The 16,038-nt window shown below is 38.3% G+C and overlaps 1 protein-coding gene across 3 annotated transcripts in view; it reads right to left on the reverse strand.

Moving 5' to 3' along the window:
* Positions 1-16,038, reverse strand: part of LOC131038323 (RNA pseudouridine synthase 5) — a 300,230-nt gene that overhangs the window by 142,087 nt on the left and 142,105 nt on the right. For all 3 annotated transcript variants that reach the window (XR_009104404.2, XM_057970705.2, XM_059207368.1), the window contains one exon: positions 15,521-15,588. Coding sequence is in view for 2 of the 3 variants with exons in the window: in XM_057970705.2 (XP_057826688.2) it covers positions 15,521-15,588 (68 nt within the window). In the remaining variant the exon portion in view is untranslated. The remainder of the gene's footprint in view (positions 1-15,520; positions 15,589-16,038) is intronic.

Below are 16,038 nucleotides of genomic sequence, written 5' to 3' on the forward strand. Positions count from 1 at the left end.
GAGGCCTAATCAAGAAAATCGCTCCTGACCCTTCCAAAGGGTCCAGGGCGAAATCCTTTGAAACTGCTATTTTTCACCTTGCTGGGGCCAGGCGAGGAGCTAATTGTGAGGTAACGTTGAAAGGAGGTCTAAATGAGCCAGGAATGCAAAATTCGCTCTTGACCCTTCTAGAGGGTCCAGGGCGAAATTCTTATAGGGCTTGTCCCTGGAAAGAGCCTTGAACTAACTTCATTTTAATATCTTTTGTTGATGATTTAAGGTGTGAAATATTATGTTGAAATGAATTTATTATGTGTCCTTAATCATCTTTTGATTTGTTTTGCAGATGAAAGAAGATCAAGCCAAGACAAGGACGACCTTCTCCAACCCAGCATCATCAAGGATGGCCTTCTCCAGTCCAGCATCATCAGGGACGACCTCTTCCAGTTCAGCATTCGAAGGAAAGGTACACCATCCATCCTGCACATCGAAGACAAAGGAAGTTAAAGCAAGGGTTCGTTGAAGAAGCAGACAGTTTCAGAAGAGTTAATTAAAGCTAGCTTCTCAGCAACATCAAATTGAATATCTACCAAGTTACAAGTGTCAAACAAGGTGGCATCCCAGTCATCACTCCTCCAGTCGGGTTGGTCCACTTCAGCATGTCTAGATTCAATGTACCTGACTCATGGGAGATGGCACAAACTTCAATGTACATACCACGGTTCTCCATTGGTCGAATATTCCAGAGAAGACATGTGTCCAAATAATGCAATTATTTCATTGGCCAGAATTGAGTTTGTTGTAACAAACCCTAATTAGGGTTTCATTGTAAAATCTTGGCCATTGATATTAAATTGATCTAAGCCACTGAATTGTATTGAGGGCGCTATATAAGCCCTGGCTCCTCATTTGTAAAGGCTGATAGTTAGTCAATAATAGCTAATAGTTAATAGTTAGTAATAGAGGCCAGAATAGTAGAATAGCAATTAGAGTAGATTAAGAAGAGAAGGCAAGACATTGTTGCCTTAATTGTAAAGACTTCTTTTCATTGAAGATATGGTGGAATATGTTGTTTCTTTGCAATGTGCATGGTCTCTTGTTGAATCTTCATTTTTGATGATAGATGATTAGATTGAGTGAAGAAAATTGTTGAATGCACCTATGTAGAATCTGTCTAGTCCATACCACTAGCCTCTTACTGATGGTAAGTGTGCCCTGCGTGGTCAACTGGCATAAAATGAGCTTAATCTTAAATCGTTACACGTCTATTGTTCATGCATTATCTTGAATGGTGATCATTGTCAGATGGTGTACGATTTGAACATGTTGGAAGCATCCCTTAGAAGATCGCACTGAGTTGGTGTTGAATTGTTCAACCTGATGGTGAGACCCAACCCAGTAGGACTCCACCTAGTCATTCATCGATTTTCTCGCATTCTAGGTAGTAGAGTAGACGTATTGAACCCTGCATCTTTTGTCATTTGTTTGTCTTCCAGTTAGTTAATAGGACTTGTGATTCCAGCAAATCAGACGTTTAGGTCATTGAGTGTAAGTCCCCTTGTGATTCCAGCAAAATCACATCATACCACAAAGAGCTTATCCACGAGTAGAGAACCTACATACAAGAACCTTGAAGCTTTTCCGATTGATCCTTCTGTGATATCTTCAGCATTCGAGAGCTTTACTCAAGAGAGGATAAGGTACCTCTGGGTATTTTATTCTATGTTTGGTCGTGTACAAAATACACATCAACAGGACTCTGTTCTAGACCATCCAAACTAGCTCCTTCAATGTCATCCTCAATGTATAAATCTTGAGATGAAGGGTAGCATTAGAATCAATATAAACAGGCTTGTTTCGGAAGTCAAATGAAAATCCTCCCATGTCACAGAAATGAAAGAAAAAAGCCAACATGTCTATAATCAGAAAGCACATTCATCATTCCCTCATTTGTATTAGCTTCATTAGATAGCTCTAAAAGTGCATACAAAGCTACTGTTTGGACAATTTCATTGCATTTATTTTCAGCATGTATAGATGCATGCACCCCTAAGGAAACATCATGGAAATCTGTTGTACCTTCATCATGGGGCAAAGTATTCTCTTCTGAATTGAATTCATCTTCTTCTATCTACTCTTCTTTATAAAAGGAAGATTTCAGCTTTTCTTCACATTGTTTCAACATAATGTCGACCAACTTATAAGTAGTAATAGAAGTAACTCGTTTTTGTTTATAAATAGCCAATAGCATAGATGAAATAGCTTGGGATATAACATCATTTTCATTTATAAACAAGACCATTATCGTCTTCATAGCTGCAATAACCTCTTTATCATGTCCTCTCTTGATTGTGACCAAGAAATGATGAAACATATTGTAGATCAGATCTTGCATTTCCAAGTCCACTAGAAGGTTACTCACTCTAATATCTGAAAAGATTTTCAGTATGGCAATCCTTCTTGAATAATGAATTCTTCTATTGTCATCAAGGTCTTCACAACTATCTACAATTAGGTGCAATACTTCCCTCATGGTGTCATCTTCATAGGGAACTAGAGGTACCTGTTGTGACCATTTCACACATCGCCCCATTAAAATTAGGACCCCCTCTTTTTTGCTTTTGTTTTGCCTGTTCTTCTCTCTGCTTTTAGGGTTTTGAGTGAGTGAGTGAGTTGTCTGGGCTAGGGTTAAGCCTTAGGGGTTTCTTTTGGATATTTTCAAGCCGAGTCCAGTCAAATTTTGAAGGTTATTACGCATCCTCCCGAAGATTGCGATTTCTGAAATAAGATAAGCCTGTCAGGAAGTCAGATATGTCTCAGGTTAGGTCTAGTCAGGGTTTTTTGAGGGAAAATTCAAATTTTGTCTATGTGTTAGCATTTTGAAGATGGAATTGTATAGTCTTGCCTAGGTAAGTTTTGATCAAATTTTGGAGGCGAGATGATGCCTGAAACAGAGAAATCACTCCTGTCCTTCGCTGGAGGCTCAGGGCGAATTTCATTCTAGGTGCAATTTCTTGTTTGCGAAGGCTTGCTAACTGGTTCCAGGCCTTAAAGATGACCTAATTATGCCTTGTGAAATGGTTGAAGATCTAAATTGTGGATATTTTAGCTTAGAAAGGTGAAATCGCTCTTGTCCCTCTCCCAGGGACCAAGGCGAAAATGTTTTTTAGTGCATTTTGGTCTCTGACTTTTTTTTTATTTTTTTTGTGCAGGGTCTCCAAGGGAGCTAATTGGACGTAACTTGACGATTTTAAAGATTTTGAAGGTTTAAAAATGATGAAATTTGAAGGTTTAGGAAGAATTCGCCCCTGTCCTTCCCTGAAGGACCAGAGCGATTTTCTTTATACATCCCTTTTTGGACCTTTTTCGGACTTGAGCTCTCGTTCATAGCTTGTAAAGGGTGATATCTTCCCCAGCAAAGGATTTTCGAGATGAAAAGTGAAACGATTTGGCCTAGAGGGCAAAATTCGCCCCTGTCCCTCCCTGAAGGACCGGAGCTTGAATTTCAAATTTGCATTATCCCTGCAAGATTAAAGTGATTTTACGATTTGAAGAGGCCAAGGGAAGTGTGTTTTGTCCGTTGAATATAACTTGAGTGGGCCACAAAGGAGGGAATCAACCTAAAAGACAATAGGCGCTCTTGTACCTCACCAAAGAACCAGAGCGATTTTCTAACAAGGCAAATTTCTGGCAAAGGTAAGGCAAGTTTTCGTATTTGAAATGAATGAAAGAGGGCGAATTTGGTCCATTGAAGATAATTTCGAAGGCTAGCAAAGCACAAGTAAGTTCATAATTGCAAAATCGCTCCTGTCCCTCCCCAGAGGACCAGGGCGAAAGATCTAAAGGACTACCTCTTCTCTCCAAATTGGGACAAACCTAGGCCAAGGCACAAGTTTGGAATGATACTTAAAGTGCTTCGGGGTGAAATGGAGTTGCAAGGACCACAAACTTCGATGACAATTGGCTAAAGCGCTCCTGTCCCTCACCAAGGGACCAGGGCAAAAACCCCACATATGCCCATTTGCCTAACATTTTGAGATGCTATTTTTTGTTTTCAAGACTCAAGAGCGAGTGGGGAATGATGTTTTATGCTTTAAAGGCAATTGGAGGTTGATGTGATCGAGAGTTTGTACAATGAACTAAAAGGCGCTCCTGTCCCTCTCCAAGGGACCAGGGCGATTCTTATAAAATCAACAAATTTTCCTCCAGAATCACGCCAAGGCAAGGTGGTGCAAGATGAGATATACCTTTTTAAAAATGGTGAACAAGGAATTGCTTCCAAAAATTGACAATCCTAGGCTCAAATGCAAAAATCGCTCCTATCCTTCACTGGAGGACCAGGGCGAAAATCTTGGGAGAGCCTATTTTGCCTTGAGGAAACGAGTTAAGCATGCATAGAATGAACAATGGAGATCATTGCTTACCCCCCAACTTGAATTGGCAATTCAAAAGATAAAGATCAAGGACAAAAGTGAAAAATCGCTCCTGTCCTTCACCAAGGGACCAGGGCGAAACTATCCTAAGGCACGTTCCTTCTAAAAGCCAAGTGAATTAAACTCGAGACTCCTATAAAAAATGTCATTTTGGACACCTAGGATGAAGTTTTGAACGTGGAAACAAAAGATGCAAGGCTTAAAATACAAGAGCGCTCCTGTCCCTCTCCAAGGGACGAGAGCGAAGTTATCAACATTCATTATTTTTTGCCTTATTTTAGCAAATCGCACTAGATGCCAAAGTTCGCTAAAAGCTTCGATATATCTTAAAAATTTTAATTAAATTGGCATTTAATGAAAAGCGCATAGCATTTAATAATTAATTTTAAGCCTTGGAAAATTGTTTTTTTAATTAATTGAGGCATTCGAAATTAATTATTATTAAATTAAAATTAAAAGGAGAGCGCTTGAGGTATCATTTTCATTGCTTAATTAAGTCGGCCTTCTCCTTTTATTAATTTTTTGTTTATTTTGGCCTATTTTCACCAAGTCGGCCTATGGGAAAATGAAGTGATGGGCGCCTATATAATAGGGGTGTGTTGAGCGATTTTAATCAATCATTCATTCATTGTATCAAGTGCGATTTGGAGAAGCAAGGAAGAAGTGCGAAATCTGGTCTAGTTGGAGCGAACTTTGTTAGAGGCTAGAGGTGGTGGAATTGATGCTTGTGAAGACTAGAGGAAGTACATTTTGCTAAAGGGAGGACTTCGATATATCTTTCGCCTAGCAAATTCCCTTATTTTTGCATCATTTCTTAGAATTAATTTTCAAGGTGGAGGTATGGCGTGATCATCTTTGTCCCAATGTTGAAATTTTGAATTTTGAACTTCAAGCTTTTTTTGAAATTGCATAGTTAATTAGGAAATGATAACTCAAAGATTTATCATGAAGTTTCCTAATTAAAAGCTTAAATCTTCCTTTCTAATCTATATTTCTACGTTGAAAAATATATTGCTCATTATGAAATGTTGTGTAGGTATCAGGATGGCGACCCCAAAGGCAGGAGCATCCACTAGTCGTCTAGCTCTCATGAAGGAAGATCAGAGGAATGAAGAATTGGAGACCAAGATCGTGTCAAAGTGGAGCAACATTGGAGATACCAACTTGGGAAACTTCAGTGTGAAGAAGTTTCGAGAGGTCCCTTACATTGGAAAACCATCACCTGTCGCAAAGAGAATAATTGAAAGTGGCATCATCAAGGCGGCCGGTTTCCCTCCAGCAGTCCAGTGCCATGAGCTGATGATCGAGTGTGCCCGCTATTATGACCCACAATCAAGATCAATCGTGTCCAAGGAAGGGAACACTTTGGCTTACCTTTCAGAAGAGGCTATAAGTGAGGCTCTCCATCTTCCAGAACATAAAGATATGATTTACAAAAGCTTAGAAGGAGCTAGGTCCATGTATGAAGATGATCCAGACACTTGCTTGAGCATCATCAATAAGAATTGGTTACTCAAAAGTCGTCCTCGCCTGAGCAAGATTCCCAACACACCACATAGGATCGACTTCCAGGAGGAGTACAGAGATTTGATAACATTGTTCAATCGAGTTACAGGGGCTCCTCAAGCCTTCTATTTTGAGAAGTGGATGTTCTACTTCATCCAAGTGATAGTTCAAGGAAAAGGAACAATTCATTGGGCTAGAATTATTAGCCATTGCTTGGACGTGCAGTTAAGGAGACTGAAGGCTACCAAATCCTTCCACATGAGTTCATACATCATATATGCCTTGATCAGGAGTTTCGAATATGCAGGACTACCTCACAGAGGAGTGATCGGAAGAGGGCCCGGGGAAGTCAGAGTTTGTGAATCTTATGTTCATTTGCATCACCCACCAGGGAGTGACTACAAGATAGTCAATGATACCTTTACGATGAATATCACCAGGATATTGCAAGGAGGGATTCACAATCAGTTATCTCAAGATGAACAAGAGCTTGTAAAGAGGTATGGTGCTTGGTTCATCCAATTCCAAAAGTTTACATATATTAGAGTTCATGGGTGTCCTTCACCTCCCTATATGTTGCCAAGATATCCGACAGACAAGATAGTGCTACTTGAGGTGACTAGGCAGTTGGTGGCTTATGCGAAGGCATTTAGACACAGGCATGGAAATGGAATTCCTATGCCTATCATACTAGGGAATTCAGTTGAGGTATGTCCTAATGCTCTAGCCTTGGATGATGCAGAAAGGGAGTTAGCCTTGTATTCATTTTCATTCTTTGCTTTGAGGGAGAATTTTGATCCTTATGGGTATATAGAAGAGACAGTTGGTAGAAAGTACAGGCATGAATGTCAGGTAGAGGACTTTAGGATGAATCTCTCAAGTGATCTAGAAGTAAAAAGAAAGATGCATTCCAGATTGCCTTTAGATTTCATCAGGAGGTGCAAAGTTTACAGAGTGGCTGATCAAGCTCAGGACAGTGGCAAACATCTCCAATCATCTTATGACCGAGAAGACAAAGCAGTGAAGATAGATTGGAACGAGCCTGAGGTTTTGGACTTAAAGCTTTGATGGCTCCAGTTTTGTCATATACTCGCAGATGGGTAGATATACAACATCAAAAGTTGAGAGATCAGAACGTACCAATAACTTTTACTTTGGAAGAAAGGCCAAGAGAAGGAGGAGCAAGCGTAAGTGAAGGCAATCCTCATCCTAGAAGCGCAAGTGAAGGCAATCCTCATCCTAGAGGCGCGAAGAGGAAAGAAAGACCTGAGAAAAGGGAACCCTCCAAGAGGAAGCAAGAGGCCAATCGAGATCGCTCATCCGGTACATCTTCCCGACATGAAAAAAGGACAAGTCAGGATGTAGGACAAGAGAAGAGGGTACCTGAAGTCGAGGAATCTATGGAATCGATGGCACAGAATGATAAACACAAAGAAGGACAGGCATCTCAACGTTCATCAAGTCAATCTCCTCAAGTTAATGAGCTACATGAAGACAAGAATAATGATGAAGTGACATCTCCTCTTCGAGAAGAAGAACCATTGCCTAAAGAGATACAAGTTAGAGAGACAAGATCCGCCATTCCAGATTGGTTGAAGGAGAGGCTAACAAGAGTGATTGTGATCGAGGATGAAGATAATGTGATTGACTTAGAGAGCCTTGTAGGAAATTCTCAGGGAGTGACAGAAAAGAGAAAGGCCACCAAGATGTCCAAGATGATCAGAGATGAGACAGGGTCCAGGAAGTTGCGGATAGCTACACCAGCAGTGGACAAATATGAAGGCAAAATCCTTGCAGAGGAGTATGATGTAGAAACATTTGAACTTGGTCCACTCACCGCTGAGCAGACACTGGATGAGGCAACCGATTCATTTGAGGCACTTAAAGACAAGCTTAAAGAAGAAATGGAAAAGAATAGAAAGCTTGAGCGAGAGGTCAATGCTTGGAGAGGCTACTTTAGCCATCTCAATCAGCCTTTGGGACGTCAGGATCCAGCAGTGTCTCCCGTGCAAGCACTTCCCCTTGAATCAGTTGGCGAGGCAGAAAGAGTTAAGAGCTTGGTTCAGCTTATGAGCTCTTGGATTGACAAGTCCCATACCGTAGTCGTTGAATTCACAACAAGAATGATGCAAACCACCCATCGAGCTATCCAGGTCCTTGAGATCATCCACAACCTAATAATAACAGTAGCCGCCTTTGTCCACACTAGAGATGTTATCATTCCTGTTCTACAAGTAATCAGGCAAACGCCAAGGAAGATCCTAGCACAAGAAAAGATAATGGATGGAGGAGCTCATAATCTACTCCAGTGGTCAACTTTACTCCAGATGAAGGAAGTTCTTTTCGAAGACATCAGCACCAAATGCAATCAAGTTGAGGAGGTCATCCATCCAATTCAAGACAAGGTGTTTGGGGTGTTATGTTCTATTCTTGGCAGAAGGATTGAAGATGAGACAGATGTGAATCTTCAAGAGTTGGAAGAGAAGGTCAAGGTCATCTTTTGCAAGGATGAGAATGTTATCACAGATGAACAACGGGATCAAATGTTCGCTACTATGCTCTTGATTGAGAAAATCAAAGAACTCGAACCTGGATGGGATGCAGCTCTTCTCATGGCCTTCGATCAAGTTATCCATTTGGAGGAACGAATGAGGAATCTTCCCGAGATTCCTATTGCTGAGATTGAAGGAATTGTGTCCAGATTCATTGCATATGCTAAGAAAGAGCATTGGAAGGGGAACAAGGTTCTACAAGAGAGGTTGTTGTAGATGATGTGGCACCTTAATTATCATTGGTTTATGTTTCCTAGATTTTTGTGCCAATTAAATATTTGGCTATGCATTTAATATTGTTCAATAAAAGGAGAACTTTTTGTAATAAACCCAAAATAGGGTTTAGGTGTCAGAATCTCAGCCGTTGATCTTCTTTTGATCTGAGCCGTCCTTTGTAATTGAGGATGCTATATATACCCTCACTCATTTTCATTTTGTAATGAGAGATTAAGAGAAGAAATAGATATTAGAGTCAAATAGTTAGAAGTTATTTTGTAGCAAGATTGAGCATTGAAGAGAGAATTTCAAGCAATTGTTGTCTATATTGGCTTTGAGATCAATAAAATATTGAAGTTATGGTGTTTTATTGCAACTCTTGTGGCTACTTTCATGGTTGCTTACTTTCTTGAATCATTCTTGGTTGAAATAGTATTTAAATTTGAAGGACTAAGTGTTGAGCTTGATCTTTGGTGAGATTCACGTTCCAAACCACTAGCTTCTTGCTGATTGTAAGGACACCTTGTGTGGTCAACTGGAGATATTTGGATTGCTTAAACCTTCAATCATTATTGAACTATTGATATGTACCTTCATGGTAGTGTCTATGATTCTTGATGAATTGAAAAAAATCATTAGTCACCTTAGAAGATCGCATCAACTTCAGTAGAGTTGTTATTCCTTGGCAATACTGAAATTGGTAGAATCTTACCAAGTCTAGCCTACATTGAATCATTCTTAGGATTAAATTAGAATTCATCTCTTGCAAACCCTACCTTTTGATCCTTTTGAGAACTTGTTAGTTTTAGGAAATTCTGTTCCTACAATTTGGAAACGTAAGGCCCCTTGATGAAACAGCATTCACAATGACCACTGGTGCTTATCCACACGTAGAGACCCTACATCGAAGAACCTTGGAGTCATCCTGATTGATCATTTTTTTGCGACATCTTCAGCAATCAGAGGCTTTATTCAAGAGAGGATAAGGTACCCTTGGGTATTTTATTCTGTGTTTGATTGTGTACAAAATACACGTCAACAGTACCCAAATTCTCATGATCTCACTTAAACAAAAAGTAACCATCAACTTAATCTCCTTATCTGAATGCCTCAACCACTCGTGCTGAATCAGGGAGGTCACTGTACAAGTTAGAGTTATCTGTATCACTTCACAAGGTGACTGCTCAACTAGAATCAAACAGTCTTCCACCTTTTTAAATGTGTTCAATACATCATCCCTTGATTGAAATTGATTACTGAGCTGGCTACATGCTACATAGAGTGATTTTGCCGATCGTTTTATATCTTTTGTTGCCATGATTCAAACTGAAAATCAGAAACTCTAAATTCTCCCCCAACAAGCTAGCATGAGCTTTTTCAGAATTACCCAATCTAATTCTTTTCCCAAATCACAAAGTTGCTGATTGAATTTAGTTTCCCAATTGCTTAATGATTTTGGCTTATAGTTTATTGATCATACTCAATATATAAACATAAGCAAAGAGCAATTATATTCAGCTGAAATTCATTTCAAAACGAGGCAGATTTCAGAAAGCAACTGTAGCTTTATAATTCTGATCTTTTAACTGCAAATTCCAATCTATTAAAGATTTGCCAAACTGTAAATGGTATTGCAGATTATAGACAGTTTATCTGACCTTTAATTGAGATGTCAGTTAACTGTAATTGCAATCAGCTTTAAGGATTGGCTATTCTTCAGTGCACAGGTCTGCAAATGAACCCACAGCTGTTCCTGATTTCAGAAGTCTCCCAATAAGGAATAATTATACCCACCTTAGAAGTTAAAATGTTCAAATTTGATACAAATCTAATCTCTTTCAGCAGGCTCTGTGATTAGATTGTTCATGAGTCTCCCTCAGGATGAAAAAGTGAACTGCAGATTTTGATTATTATCAACAGTAGATCCTTATTTTTTGGAGAATTGAGACAAAAGAATACTCAATCAATGATAGAACCAATGAACTTCTTCCACGCATACAGAATGCAAAGAGTCGACCGAAAGAAACTCACAAACCACATATTAAACTCAAGGCCAATATATATATGCTCCTCAAACTGGCACAACCAATAGACTTTTCGATCCCTTATTGCAAGCTTGCACTAAAAGGGAATGAGGCCCATACCAAGGAAATGGAAGCCGCGCCAAACTCAGCTATCAAGAGTGAACTGTTACACCATCAATTCCACTTCAGACAAGAACACATATTTGTCGGGAGATGAAAAGTCCACGCACAGAGAATATGAGTCGTCACCAACAACTAAATTGAGCCACCATATGAATTCTCATGTGAGGAGTATAAAATTACCACCAATGATTACTTCACCAAGAATATGAGACAGCCCCTTTTCTAATGCCTCATGCCCAATTTCTTGACCCAAAAGAATGTTTTCACACAACAAATATAGGAACACTTGCCCAATTAAGTTCACGTCTAGAAAAAGAAAGAGCTTGCACCAAGAAAGAGATAACCGACAAGAAAGGAGTAGTAACACAGTAATAGCTTAGTCTTTCGTTGAAGAATTAAATCCACACAATACGCCCCTTTTCAAAACTCCTTATTGCAGGAAATTGGGTTCTGATTCAAGTGATCCTTCTGAAGGACTTCATGCCAAAAATCACTTCACTATGTTTATTCCCACAACTAATATTCAAAGGCTGCACCCAGCCTGAAATGGTTAAATCCACGATAATCACCCAAACCAAGTGCTTAGCATCAAATAATCCCCTCACTCTGCAAATATCCTTAAGTGGTGATACTAGAGATAACATACAACATCATAACAAGCAACTTCTTATACCATCAACAAACGAAAAGGGAAAATTGATTTACCCAACACAGCAACTGAGCATCAAAATCCCTACAACTTGATACTCCATCAAAGACCACAATTTGATCAGCACCAATCTATAGAAGGAGCCCATACAGGCAAACCTCCATTCCAAATAACAACCCGAACTAATATAGAAGGCCCGCATGAAGAGATGGAAGTCCACGCACATGAATTATTGTTTAGCAATTAACACAAAGTCCTCCCGAACAGCTATCACGGGTAATGTGAATCTACTCCACAACCATTCCAATTGCTATCCATGTCTAGCAATCTTCCATCACAGAATTATTGGCAGAAAAGACCACATCCGTAGAGAGAAGAATCTCATGCTTTGACACTGCGTTTTAGATAGGAGATGCACCATTATAAAGGAAAAGAGAATCGACCTCTTTGTAAGGCCGTGCCAAACACCACAAAGAAACAGTCATTATTCTTAACTTCCTCATATCAAATATTCACAGAATACATAATGGCAGATGCATTCTTGTCAACCAAAGAAGAGAAGAGCCACAATAAGTCTAAGAAGCAGCAACTTTCAAAAAGCTTGTCAGGCCAAAAGCACTCACAGCTTAAGCAATCAAATACTCGACCCATAGCAATACTCTAGCTTGCACACAAGGTTTGCCTCCACGTTGGAGGATTGAAAGACGTAGCTAGTTCATAAGTTAGCTCAAAAATATGAAAGCTACACCAAGTATTCCTATATTCTGAAAAAGACTCCACACCGCAGCCAAGATAGAAGCTTCCCACTTGTAATAAATGATTCGCATTCAAAAGACTTGCTCAAACCAAGAAAATGAGGGAGTCATTTCAGAGAGGTACACTGGAATTTAGAAGAGCAGGTAATTCATATCTTGCTCGATGATTTTATATCTTCCTTAATTCAAATGACTCTATTTTTTTTCTCGACTTGTCACCTTATTCTCCAATCTCTAAAAAATCGATTAAATCAAAACATTCACCAGTATGAGGTTCACGACAAAAAAGATATGCCAAAGTCTGACCCCCTTACAAGAATAATTGAAGATTTGAAGCTAGAAGGAAAAATGATTTGCAACAAGATTGCCACATTGGGTTAATAAGAAATCGTGCCAATGTCCCCCTTTATTATTTAATTTGCCCAGCATAATAAATCAATCTCAATATGATATTTTACTTCATTGCCTTAATGTCCAACATCAAGTAATAGACTTGCAGAAAATAACATTACCCAACAACCAGAGCTACACTCATGAAACCTCACAGGCTAGTAGGAAAACCAGCTCTGATACCACTGTAATATACCCTATAGATATTTGCTCCAAATTTTAAAGTAGTCACTTGGCAACCAGCACTATTATGAATTTTCAATAGAATAGCCCAATTTCCTCTTCAAAATCATACACAAAACTTCACAATGATACTAATATAAACTTGCAAAGAATACCATGATATTACAAACCACCATTTGCTGCAAAGAATTGCAAGATGAATACCAGAAATTATTGTACCTTATTGTCTAAAAATTTGTCTCTGAAAGATACTTCAACATATTTCCAAACATCCATACATTGAATCTAGTTGTGAAATCTGTGTGACTCCACCAACATCAGCTAGGATGGATAATTTCACCACCGAAACTGATCTTCCCAAGAGTGTTTGCGTCCTCAAGAGACTGAGTTGGATCAAATCCAAACTCTAGAACCACAAGGCTTACAAGCAACAAAAGAATAAAACTCAACATGCCTTCAATAAGCCTCTCAATGCTCTTTTATAATCTTCTGGGAATCTCTTCGTATTCACCTTTTCAGCTTCCCTTTCTCTTCATGTTTCCATTTTTTTTCAATTTCTTACTTTAGCTTGGGAAATAAAGTGGCCTTGACATAAAATGGTCAATTAGAAATTAAATAATAAAATCTTAACTTTAATTATTATATTTCTAGGCCATATAAAAGAGGGGACATTACACATCCCAAGCACCTTGAATTTGCATTTGGAATTAATTCAGAACAGAATTGAAAGAAAGAATTTGTCTGTATGGATCTATGCATGAAAGATACTTTTAGCCATTTAAACAACAAATTGATGCATTTGTTGCGAGTGTTTATCATCCAATAATTGTTACAGCAGTATAATAAACATCGGAATTCAATGTCAGAAAATTCATGACAGCAAGAAAATCTTTGCATGTTCATTTGCTTGGCTCTTGTTGTGGTTTCATTGGTAAAAAATTTCAACATATTAGGGGGGTGTTCTTAGAGGTAGATAGCCAGAGGCAACCACAACTAAAGGAAGAAGTGTGAAACAAATTATCCTAAACAATGATTGGTGGTCCACAGTTAGGTATGAAAATGCTAATTTTATTACTAAATTATTCAATTGTTAAGTTATCAATGTTCTTAACTTGTTAATTAATTTTATTCTTTGCAGTAACATTCACTCTTTGTCATTTGAGAATTAATATTTTACTGAAATTTTAATTTTTTTAACTTGTTTCCAATTATGTTTGCTCTTTCATATCACATGTTGTGTGGGTCATAAGATATGATGATATAGATTATCCTTGCCTTGGAAAGATTAGTAAGACATCTGACAACATATTTGCACCAATGAAGCAAGCCATTCATGGCAAGGATCGTATTTTGGAATTTTATGACAAGCATATTAGGCCCATTGTAATGCAGTGGAGGAACACTATGTAGTATGAACAACCCACTTCATATGGCAACCTACACCCCCAATCCCTAATGATATGTAGCTAGGCCTAGGAGAATGCCTAAATTTGATGATGACGGGGTGAAAGGAGGACATGTGAAATCTCTTTGAAAAATACTAAAAAGAAGTCTATTTTACCTCACACACGATGGTCAGCCTTTGTCAATCTCCATAGTCCAACATTCAACAAACCAATGGTGAGGATAGATAGAGCTACATTATCTCAAGCCAACCCTATTGGATGGTGGATGCATAGTTAGGATGCACCAAAATTGTGGATACTTGCCACTCACCTCCTTTCACAAGTTATTGATTCCTCTGTTTAGAGGAGAACTTGTCCACATACAATTTCTTTTAGTCAATCAAAAGGAATAGGCTTACCTTTCAACAAGCAAAGAAGTTGGTGGCCATGCATAGTGCCTTGCAACTCCTAGATTGACAGATTCCTCAAGATCATCAAAGTCTAGCTGCACGTTGGGATGCCGATCCCAAAGATGTCATAGAGGCTGATGAGGAGGAGGCTCAAAAGGGATTGGTTAGGGTTTAATTGGATGAGACAGCCCCTCCAAGTGGCAATGACTGGGATTCAAACTCCAATTTTGATGCAAAATTAGGAAATGCTAATTAAGGGCAGTGGCAGATTTTCTATGTTTTTGTCATTTTGTATTTGAAACTTGAAGGCTTTGGGTATTTCGTTATAATTTTTATATATTATATATGCACATTGGCAATGAAAGAAATTAAATTTTGTTAACTTGTTTGTCAACTCTCACATGAAATCTCATTTCAAGTCTATGTTATATGTAAAGATTCAATAATGCATATGATGAATGTTCTATCAATGTCATTATATAAATATTTGAATATTTTTATATTTTTAAATCTTCCCTACTTTTTTTAATAGCTGTCCTCTGCCATCCCCTAAAAAATGGCCTCCCAAAAAATCAATACCGAAAACTTGGTGTAACATAGATGCTACGCCATCTCTGACGAAAGGTCCATGGGTTTGTGACTTAGAGTTTGCAATATGACTCCAATCTGGTTTCACAAAATCAAGAATAACAGTAATGTAATGTTTAGCTTCAAAATCAAAAAAGAATAAAACCAAGGCTATTAGGACCCTCAGTATTTTGTATAGCTGCCAAATAGTTCGTAACAAATGGCTGGTCCTATCACATATGCATACAGTCCAATACAACCATTAATCATTTGGTTCCTAATGTTGGAGACATGTTATTGCGTATTATATGAAATGAACAAGACAATATTAAAGAGTTTAGAGCATACCTCAACTAATGTGCAGTTCCTATTTTCATCTCGACTTAAAACAGATATTCTGCTTTCAGATGGTTTTCCTGTGAAAAGAAACATACCATATGTAAATGAAATAAAAATACAACATGGTATACACAGTAACTTTGATATTATGATTTATCACACCTTTCTACTCAAAATTTATAAATGAAAACCTAAAATCAGTAGCTAAATACAAGAAATGACAGAAAAGGATGTGCAGTACTTAGGTGTCTTCAAATTAATGAATATGTCTCCGTCAAGTAAAGTTAATTATCATTGATTGTTCCCAATGGATGCATTCATTATGACTCAATTTTTATGCTTAGTGATGAGTAGTGTGAGAGCTCCCTCCATATCTACAAAATCCAGTGTCCTATGAAGACAATATTTATTGCACACGAATATGATTATAGCAGTCATACTCTACATATTTATCCGCAGTATATGGAAGTCTACTGTGCCATGAATATGAGAAAAATCATTAAATGCTCCATATAAATTTGTTTATG

Source organism: Cryptomeria japonica, chromosome 6 (genome assembly GCF_030272615.1).
Source record: "Cryptomeria japonica chromosome 6, Sugi_1.0, whole genome shotgun sequence".
Classification (NCBI taxonomy): domain Eukaryota; kingdom Viridiplantae; phylum Streptophyta; class Pinopsida; order Cupressales; family Cupressaceae; genus Cryptomeria; species Cryptomeria japonica.